A 10,927-nucleotide genomic window follows, 5' to 3' on the forward strand; every position below is an offset into this window, starting at 1 on the left:
CACTGACACACACTGATTCTCACTCATATTCACTCACTGACAGACACTCGTATTTACTCACACTGACACACACTGACTCTCACTCATATTCACACACTGACACACTCGTATTCACTCACACTGACACACTGACACACTCGTATTCACTCACACTGACACACTGACACCCTCGTATTCACTCACAGTGACTCACACTCGTATTCACTCACACTGACACACTGACACACTCGTATTCACTCACACTGACACACTGACACCCTCGTATTCACTCACAGTGACTCACACTCGTATTCACTCACACTGACACACTGACACACTCGTATTCACTCACACTGACACACTGACACACTCGTATTCACTCACACTGACACACACTGACTCTCTCATATTCACTCACTGACAGACACTCGTATTCACTCACACTGACACACTGACACCCTCGTATTCACTCACACTGACACACTGACACACTCGTATTCACTCACACTGACACACTGACGCACTGACACACTCGTATTCACTCACACCGACACACTGACACCCTCGTATTCACTCACACTGACTCACACTGATTCTCACTCATATTCACTCACTGACAGACACTCGTATTTACTCACACTGACACACACTGATTCTCACTCATATTCACTCACTGACAGACACTCGTATTTACTCACACTGACACACACTGACTCTCACTCATATTCACACACTGACACACTCGTATTCACTCACACTGACACACTGACACACTCGTATTCACTCACACTGACACACTGACACCCTCGTATTCACTCACAGTGACTCACACTCGTATTCACTCACACTGACACACTCGTATTCACTCACACTAACACACTCGTATTCACTCACACTGACTCTCACTCATATTCACTCACACTGACACACACTGACTCTCACTCATATTCACTCACTGACAGACACTCGTATTCACTCACACTGACACACTGACACCCTCGTATTCACTCACACTGACACACTGACACACTCGTATTCACTCACACTGACACACTGACGCACTGACACACTCGTATTCACTCACACCGACACACTGACACCCTCGTATTCACTCACACTGACTCACACTGATTCTCACTCATATTCACTCACTGACAGACACTCGTATTTACTCACACTGACACACACTGACTCTCACTCATATTCACTCACTGACAGACACTCGTATTTACTCACACTGACACACACTGATTCTCACTCATATTCACTCACTGACAGACACTCGTATTCACTCACACTGACACACTGACACCCTCGTATTCACTCACACTGACACACTGACACACTCGTATTCACTCACACTGACACACTGACGCACTGACACACTCGTATTCACTCACACCGACACACTGACACCCTCGTATTCACTCACACTGATTCTCACTCATATTCACTCACTGACAGACACTCGTATTTACTCACACTGACACACACTGACTCTCACTCATATTCACTCACTGACAGACACTCGTATTCACTCACACTGACACACTGACACACACTGATTCTCACTCATATTCACTCACTGACAGACACTCGTATTCACTCACACTGACACACTGACACCCTCGTATTCACTCACACTGACACACTCATATTCACTCACACACTCCTGGCCTGGTGAGGGATGAGGAAGCTCAGTGAAGTCTCTGTCTGCTGTGCTGTGGGGAGAGTCAGTGTCATTGTGGCCATGGGGTCACACACACACACACACACACACACTGACACACAGAGGGAAGTTCTGTGATGTCTCTGCCCAGGTGACCACAGGGGGATCCCTGGTCCGTGATCCCTTCACACAGACACCCCAATCCCTTCTGATCCCTCTCAGAGAACCCACACTGAGAAGGAGAGAGAGAGAGAGAGGTAGGCACTACAGAGCTGCAACAATGGGGAACGAGGGGATCAGTAATGTGGAAAATGGGCAGTGGAACAGGGTCACTACTCACTGAAGTACACTGGTGTGGGTGTGTGTGTGTGTTCCTGGGGGGGAAGTTCTCTCTCTCTATGGGTATTCCTGTAGGGTTGGGGTTGTTAAGGGTGGTGCAGCTCAGGGGATAATGAGGCTCCGGTCTGATTAACGATCAGTGACAGCTGGGGTCCAGATTCGGCTGCCTGTCTATCACAGCAGCTATCTTGATCACTTTCCCTCTCTCTCTCTCTCTCTCCCTCCCTCCCTCCCTCCCTATTTCCCTGTACCAGTTTCTGACTTGTTATCACTCTCCTTATTCCCCCCATCTCTTTCCTGTCATTCTCACTGCCTTCTGCTGCACTCTTTATTATTGATTTCTTCATTTCTTCGCTCTACGACTTGTTTACACAAGCAGCATTTGAAAGCATTACAAAATTACTCTTGCCCCACTGTTCTCATCCACCGTCTGTCTTTCACAGGAGCAAACTGACATCGATACAGACAGACTGAGAGACGTTCACACGGCACAGAGAGAGGGGGAGCTGGGGGGGGTAGACAAAGAAGGAGAGCGACAGTGAGATAAATAGAGAGGATATTTAAAGAAACAATGACAGCTGAGTAACACGTGGCGTTCCGGACATACTGTAGCGCTGACACAATCACACACACACACACACATACATACCAATACACAAACACACACACAGAGACACAGACACTGTCACACACTTTGATAAACTTAGTAACATCAATACACACACACACTCGAGATAAATAAACATATTTTAAGCGATACACAGGTATATACATGGATACATAAACACTGATATACATACTCCCATAACAGAAACACACACACACTGATTCGCGGCACTACAGTACCTGATCCAGTTGGCAGGGCGGGGAACTACGCCCACTGGTGGTGACACTGGCTGTGGTACAATAACACACAAACCCATAGCAGTGTTGTGTCCATTGCCCTAATGTGGACACAGCTGGTAACTGCAGCAGATCGCTGGAGAGCAGTGAACGCAACAAGGACAGCGGTAGACTGATAGATAGAGACACTGACTGACAGACAGATAAGGAACGACTGACCGACCAGAACTGGGTTTTCTACAGATTTTTATTGTCATTTTCAAATCAGTTGAGAATCAGTAACATTGTAACTACACCCCTGTCACACGCCTCCATCACAGAATTATATTATTATTATTATTATCAATATTATTATTACTATTATCTCCATCCTCATCAATATTATGCTGATGGATGCTGCTGCTCTCGCTGTGAGGAGGGACAGAAACTGTCTGCGAGAGAGGGGGAGGAAGCAGTGACAGAGTGAGGAAGCAGAGAGAGAGGAGGGAGGAGAGAGGGAGGAAGCAGAGGGAGAGAGCAGATGGAGAGGAAGGAGTGAGAAGGAGGAGAGGTGGAGAAGGGGTCATGGGCGTGACCAATATGAGAAGGGTACGGAGAAAATAGAGAAAGAGAGAGAGGACCTCTCTATCTCTCTGCCTCTTCCCCCCCCTCACTCTCTCCCCCTCTCTCTCAGATGGAGGGGTTGGGGGTGGACAGCAGGGGCACGTTGTCCTTCCTGCGGCGGCCCAGCGGGGGGCGCCGGTACGCCTCCCCGTCCGCCAGCGTCTCGGGCAGCGGCTTCCTCTTGCTCTCGGGCAGCAGCAGGATGGAGAGGACACAGAGCAGCGCCAGGGACGAGTAAACCACGTGGTGCAGGAAGTAGCCGTAGTGGTTGTGCAGGTCCATGAAGGGGGCGCTGAGACGGCCCACCCAACCCAGCGCCACCACCACCCCCACGCCACAGCCCCTGGGAGAGAGAGGGAGAGATTAGTACACAAACACACACAGAGAGGGAGAGAGAGAGAGGGAGGGGGAGAGATTAATACACTAACACACTGACAGAGAGAGGGAGATGGAGAGAGCGAGAGTGAGAGAGGGAGAGCGGTTAATGTACTGACACACTCACTGACTGCAGGAGAAATAAAGGCACAAAGAGACAGAGAGGAGGAGGAGGAGGAAGAGAGAAAGGGAGAGGGGGATGATGGGAAGAGAGGGGGCAGTACCGGATGACTGTGGGGACGATCTCGGCGGTGAAGAAGATGCAGAGCGACGCTGCAGCCTGAGAGGAGAAGAGCCCCAGCACTGAGAACACCGTGATGGCTGCCTCACTGAGGTCTGAGAGAGAGAGAGAGAGAGAAGGGAGTAAACGATGCAGTAAATGACTGCATTCACACTGCAGTGAGAATCACACTGTAGTTCATAAAAGCAGCCACAGGAGGGCAGGATAGGGCAGTGGATTGTGTGCACTGTAATACATTAACACGACCACCAGGTGGGGCTATTCAACCTGCAGGAGTTTGAGAGACAGACTAAAATGTTACACTGTAAAACTAAACACTTACACTGTAACACACACACATACATTCACATGCACACACATACACACTCACTCTCACACGCACTCACACTCGATGAGGCCCAGCAGGATGAGGGAGGCCAGGCCCGTCATGGTCATGGCGAGGAGCAGGATGCCACGGCGTCCGCAGCGGTCCACGGTGACACACAGCACAGCGCAGGCCAAGCCCCCCGTGCCGCTCGACACCAGCCAGGACCAGTAGAGGCTGGGGGGGGTGCCTCGGACGTCACCGCGGAAAGAAGTGTAGCAGCGATGGATGCCGTGAGAGATGAACCTGAGAGGAGGAAAAGAGAGACGGGGTTCATATATGAGGACTGGATAGAGATAGAGAGAGAGAGAGAGTTTCTGTGTGAGTGTGTGTGTGTGTGTGTGTGTGTGTGTGTGAGTGAGGAGAGAGGTACTGACGAGGTGAATCCCAGCACGCAGATGTTCTTGGCGATGTTCCTGCAGTGCAGCAGCTCCCTCATCCCCAGCCATGGGGCACCGCGGGATGCCGGCTCGAACAGCGACACGGAGTCCAGCTCTGGAATGACAACAGTGTCACCGTTACACAACAACTACAGTGTCGCTGATACAACACTGTGCCACTGCTACACAACAACTACAGTGTCATTACTACAAACACCACCATGTCACTGCTACACAACAATTAGAGTCTCTACTGCACAATTAGTGTCACCGCTACAACACCGTGACACTGCTACAACAACAACTACAGTGTCACTGCGAAACAACAAGTGTCACTGCTAAACAACAGCTACTGTGTCACTGCTACGCAATAACTACAGTGTCACTGCATGACAACACATCTGACCTGTGAAGTTGTCTTCCTCCCTCTCTCTCTCTCTTTCCCTTTCTCTCCGCTCGGTGAAGGAGTGCACGTCGGGCTGCTGCCGGCCGGAGAGCAGTAGCCAGCGGGGAGACTCTGGAAACACCCCAGGAACCCTGAGAGAGAGAGATGTGAGGGGTCACTACCGACTGATTTATGTCCCTGATTTATTCAGGACAGGACAGCAGGAAGTGCAGCTCTCCATCTACCTCTCTAGTTAGAGCTCATCTGGATACTGTGGACAGTTCTGGGCTCCACACTTCAAGAAAGATATCGCTGCTCTAGAGGCAGTTCAGAGGAGAGCAACCAGACTTATTCCAGGTCTGAAGGGAAAGTCCTACTGAGAGACTGAGGAACTGAACCTTTTCACCCTGGAACAGAGGAGACTACGTGGGGACTTGATCCAAGTCTTCAAAATCATGAAAGGCATCGACCACATCAAACCAAAGGAGCTTTTCCAGATCAGCAGGGACACACGGATGTGTCCAGTGATTTTGAAGTTGAAAACTTGGGAACATTCAAAAATAGACTCGATAGGATCCTTGGATCAATTATGCTCCGTTTCCACTGGCCACGTTTAGCTGCACCTCAGCGTGGCCGTGCCGTGCCGGGGGGTTTCCACTGGGGCTCAGCTGCACCTCCGCCTGTGCCGGACCAGTTTCAGGAGCGCAGTTTCGTATATCGTATCGGCTGAGTCCCACACAGGTCCGGTCGGTACTGTGACGTCCTGACGCAACGCCACTGCTTTTGGAAATTGTAACTACAGTGATGGCGGCCGCTCTTGATGGGAGAGATGCGCTAGAAACTTTTCACAAGAAGGAATGTGTGTGTTTACCTTGGGAAAATGTTTCATCTGGAGCAGTTATTAATGCACGCTGGAAAAGTGCCACACAGGATTAATTGCTAGGCACAGAAAGACATTTAAGAGTGTTTGAAAAGATCGCAAAATCCTGCCAGAGAAAGGACTGCAGGACTGCAATACAATGTGCCCTGACGAAATACATTGCTTTTTTTTATAAATACATGCAAACATGAAATATTCGTCCTGGATTTACATTAAATGTCCCGATGTCTTGTAAATTCTCTCAAAATTATTTAAATGACATGGTTTTTAGCTTCCCCCTGTTTACACTCCATTAAAACTATTAAAATGTTTGAAACAGAGGGTCATTTTTATGTGATCAATCGCGTGTATTCGTAATCGTATATTTTAATTATATTTGTAATCCCTCATTATCGCTATAACTCTATGTTAATGGTAATCCAAATATAGACGCTTTACCGACTGCAGAAATACAAACCCTACAACCTCACAAAACTTAGCGATTAATACAGCTGATCATTACGGTGTCAATGTTTTTTTTAAAGGAATCCCATTCACAATAAAAGCTGATGCCCCATGATGTTATTGATGTGATTTTTATTTTGCACATTTATGAAGCTGCAGTTACACAGAGAAAACATGCTGACACTGAATCTGTGAAAAAACTGTTCAGTAAGTTATGGATGCCAGAGTGTTGTAGCCGTATTTATATACACATGTATGAGTTTTGCTTAAGAAACTGGCTGTGACTGTCATACTGTATATTTCATGATATAGATATGTAGTTTAAACCCAGCACACTGTATTTAATAATGCAACGCAGCTCATTCTCCCACAGATAAATAATAATGGACAATATGTAGGATTACTTACATTAGTATTGTCAATGTTAATCGGATGATACAGGGAGAAGCAACACGGTTATTTACGATGCGCTGGTAAACAAAATAAACATGCAATTTTAAGTGATGTCATTTGTTTTATATATTGTTTCAATGTGTCCCTGTTTCTACTTTTGAATATCTGGTATAACTTATACTATAAGACTGTTAGATATGGTAAAAACATTTCAGCCCAAAGTGTACTGCACTGTAATGTTACCGGTATTTAACCTCCAGTTTAAAACACTAAATCCCAGAGTGCCGAGTGTCCAGATGCGGTTTGACCTTCGTGTCTCAGTCTCTTCCCAGGGCAGCCGGACCCGCGACACTGAGTGGAAACGCTGCGGGACAGTGTAGGTGCGCAGACACAGCACGGCCGCGCTGAGGGGCAGCTGAACTGGCCAGTGGAAACGGGGTATCAGTTATTAATGGACACCAAACGAGCACGATGGGTCGAATGGCCTCCTCTCGTTTGGACACTTTCTCATGTTCTCCAGATATATATGTATAAATCTCTCTCTCACCCGTAGCTCAGGAACAGGGCGAGGGGGGCAGTGATCGCCCCCTGCAGGCCCCTCCAGGACTGGCACCCCAGAGCCACGCCTAGCAACAGGAACTCCCCGGCAACCATCACCAGCCCTGCTGCCATGGTGACCATCAGCCTGAGTGAGGGGTCACACAGCTCCACACCTGTCAATCAAACACACAGCTCCACACCTGTCAATCAAACACACAGCGCTGTCCCCGAAACACACACCCCACTCTCCAGCTTCCTCCGCCTCTCTCGCTATCCATCTCCCTTCCCCATACTCTCCTTCTCTCTTGCTCTCCCTCACTCCTTCCCTCCCTCCCTCTCACTCTGTGCCTCCCTCAGGCTGTACCTCCATCGATCCTTCCCTCACCCTTTCTATGCCTCCCCCCCTCACTCTGTGCCTCCCTCACTCTCTGCCTGCCTCATGTGCTCCCTCGCTCCCCCTCACTCCCTCTGTGCCTCCCTTGCTCCATCAATCACTCTGTCTCCCTCCCTCCCTCGCTCTCTGCCTGCCTCCCTCCATCCATCCCTCTCTCTTCCTCCATCCATCCCTCCCTCCATCAATCCCTCTCCCTCTGTGCCTCCCTCACTGCCTCCATCCATCCATCCGTCCGTCTCTCTCTGTGTGTCCGTCTCCCTCCCTCTCTTGCTCTATGCCTCCCTCTCCCTCTGTGGCTCCCTCCATCCATCCATCACTCTCCCTCTGTGCCTCCCTCTTTCCCTCTTGCTCTCCCCCTCTCCCACTCACGAGTGATGTACAGGGTTAGGTAGGCCCCAGCAGTGGCAGCGGCGAGCAGGAAGCGAGTGATGATGAAGATGGAGGGCGAGGGGGCGACGCACACGAGCACCCCGAACACGGCGGAGAGAGAGAGGGAGGAGAGGAGGGCCTTGAGCCGGCCACAGCTGAAAGACAGGGGGAGGGAGGGAGGGAGGGAGAGAGAGAGAGAGAGAGAGAGAGAGAGAGGTTAGTGTTCAGAGTATTTTAATCAGGGTGAATACGCTTCAGGGCATCTGCTAATAAATAATAATAATAATAATAATAATAATAATAATAAATAAAACAGTCACTGCTGTGCTCATACAGTCAGGAACCCCCCCACCCTCACCGGTCAGCAGTGTATCCCAGCAGCAGGCAGCCAGTCAGGACCCCCAGCATGAAGCACACCTCCTCCACCGGCACCATCCAGTAGCGCTCACACACCAGGTCCCACTAAGAGAGAGAGAGGGAGGGATGGAGAGAGGGAGAGAATTTTATTTTTATTGTATCTCTAATTGCTTTGGCAATACTTGTGTAAACATATCTTGCCAATAAAGCTCATTTTGAATTTGAATTTGAATTTGAGAGCAGGAGAGGGGAAAGAGAAAGAGGGAGAGGGTAAAGAGTGAGAGGGGGTAGGGGGGGAGGGAGAAGCCATTCATCAGGTCCCACCGAGAGGGGACCGGGCCTCACTGTCAGACACCACCCTGCTCAAACACCACCTTGCAATAGTGTACAGTGTGTAAATGTGTGGGGTACATCTCAGTGTACAGTGTGCAACAGTGTATGTTAGTGTGCAGTGTGTATCAATGTGAGACAGTGTGAATATCTGACATTTGCAGTGTGTGCAGTGAGATGCAGTGTCAGTGTGTTGCAGTGTGTGAGTGTATCAGTGTGCTGCAGTGTGTGACAGTGTATCAGTGTGTGTAGTGAATCAGTGTGTTAGTGTGCTGCAGTATGTGACAGTGAATTGTTGTGTATCAGTGAGATGCAGTGTCAGTGTGTTGCAATGTGTGACAGTGTATAGGTGTGTGACAGTGTGTCGCTCCTCTATCGCGCCTACGGTCACCCTCGTCTCATCACGGTATACTCGAGTGATTGTTCAGCGGTACCTCGGTGACCATGTTGTCACGCAGCCCCTCGGTGCGGTTGTAGACCCAGCCCCTCTGGCAGGCGACGGGCAGGGTGGGCGGCGCGGCGGGGGTGCCGTTCTGGAACGGGTACTGCTGGCACTGGGAGAGCGCGCCCCCCTCGCCGGGCAGGGACATGTTGAGCAGCTGGGGCAGGGGCAGCGGGCGCAGGGCGGGCGCCAGTGCGGCGGGAGGCGGCAGGGCGCAGCGGTGCGGGGGGGCGCGGGTCAGCAGCGTGTCGGAGGACAGGATGAAGGAGAGGAAGAGGCAGGGCAGCAGGGTCAGGGCCAGCAGGAGGCGCTGCCGGCGCCGGCCAAGGGACAGGACCACCCACTCCGCACGAGGGCAGGGAGGAGAGGAAGAGGAGGAGGAAGAAGAGGGTGGAGGGGGAGGAGGAGGTGGCGCCAGGGACGGTGAAGGCCGGGGGGCGGCATCCGGGAGTGAGGAGGACGAGGAGGAGGAAGGAGGGATGGGCCGGGGGGGCGCAGGAGCAGGAGGAGGAGAGGGAGAGGGAGCTGGCAGGGGGCTGGGGGAGTCCAGGCTGGGGCTGGGGAGGGAGTCCGAGAGAGAAGACATGTCCCTGAGGGAGGGGGGAGAGAGAGAGTGCAGTTTGTGTGTGTGTGTGTGTGTGTGTGCGCGTCACACTGTGAGAGTGTGTTTCTGCTCAGTGCAGAGAGGAGGAGGGAGAGAGAAAGACGGTCCGAGTCTCAGCCCCCTCCCTCCCTCTCTCCCTCCGTCCAGCGCCCAGCAGAGAGAGAATCTGTGAAAGAGAGAGAGACTCAGTATTCACCTGTCTCTGCCTAACCAACCACACAACGCAATGCACAACACAGTGCACCACTCCACATGATACAACTACACACGATACACCAGTCACAACAAAAGGCACAGCTCCACACACAACACTGCATAGCACATAACACATAACATGACCATGCAAATAGTACAATACACACACAGACCTCAGTACACATATAAACCACCACACATACACAACCAGCAACACAGACACACAGACACACAAACTTCTATAAGCACAGCCACAAACTTATCAACACACCGACACACACACAGAAACTCATTCCCAGTCTGACTGACAGATTGACACACAGCCCTGTCCTACCTGCTGCGGATGGGAGCCGCTGCGCCGTGCGGCCGGGCAGGGGGGTGCTGTGCACCGGCCGGGGAGGGACCCCCCACCCCCCTCGCCTCTCCGCGCTCCGGAGCGGACTGTGCTGTCCTAAGGCAGGGGCTCAGGAGGACATCTTCGCCGCATCTCTTTCTGCCTTTTCTCCGCCTCTCTTGGCCTTGGAATCGGCGGATCGACCGGGGTCGGAGTCCCCAACCGGGACAGACACACCGTCAGGATCCGAGACCGGCCGCGACAGGACCCCCCACTCCGCGTCTCCGTGTCTCGTCTCCGGGAGCCGGTCCGGTGCTTGCTAGGTTCTGGTTGCTCGGGCCCAATGTTTTTGTCTGCCGACAGTAAAAGCAGGTTGCGAATATATACGGCCGCCGAGCTCTTTAAAGGGGAGGGCGCTGGATGAAGTGGTTGGCTGGCAGTGGGAGGAAGGGACGGAGAGAGGGGGG

The 10,927-nt window shown here is 51.3% G+C and overlaps 1 protein-coding gene across 1 annotated transcript; it reads right to left on the minus strand.

Annotated features, from left to right (window-relative positions):
* Positions 1 to 3,059: 3,059 nt before the first annotated feature.
* slc22a17 (solute carrier family 22 member 17) lies at positions 3,060 to 10,879 on the minus strand. The gene is made up of 10 exons (XM_066722840.1): positions 10,461 to 10,879; positions 9,320 to 10,097; positions 8,557 to 8,660; positions 8,199 to 8,353; positions 7,443 to 7,608; positions 5,200 to 5,330; positions 4,791 to 4,908; positions 4,436 to 4,659; positions 4,033 to 4,144; positions 3,060 to 3,776 (listed from the first exon to the last, which is right to left on the minus strand). The coding sequence occupies exons 2-10, from the start codon at positions 9,911 to 9,913 to the stop codon at positions 3,500 to 3,502; spliced, it is 1,881 nt and encodes a 626-aa protein (XP_066578937.1). The 5' UTR covers positions 9,914 to 10,097; positions 10,461 to 10,879; the 3' UTR covers positions 3,060 to 3,499.
* Positions 10,880 to 10,927: the final 48 nt, after the last annotated feature.

This window comes from Amia ocellicauda, chromosome 14, assembly GCF_036373705.1.
Source record: "Amia ocellicauda isolate fAmiCal2 chromosome 14, fAmiCal2.hap1, whole genome shotgun sequence".
Classification (NCBI taxonomy): domain Eukaryota; kingdom Metazoa; phylum Chordata; class Actinopteri; order Amiiformes; family Amiidae; genus Amia; species Amia ocellicauda.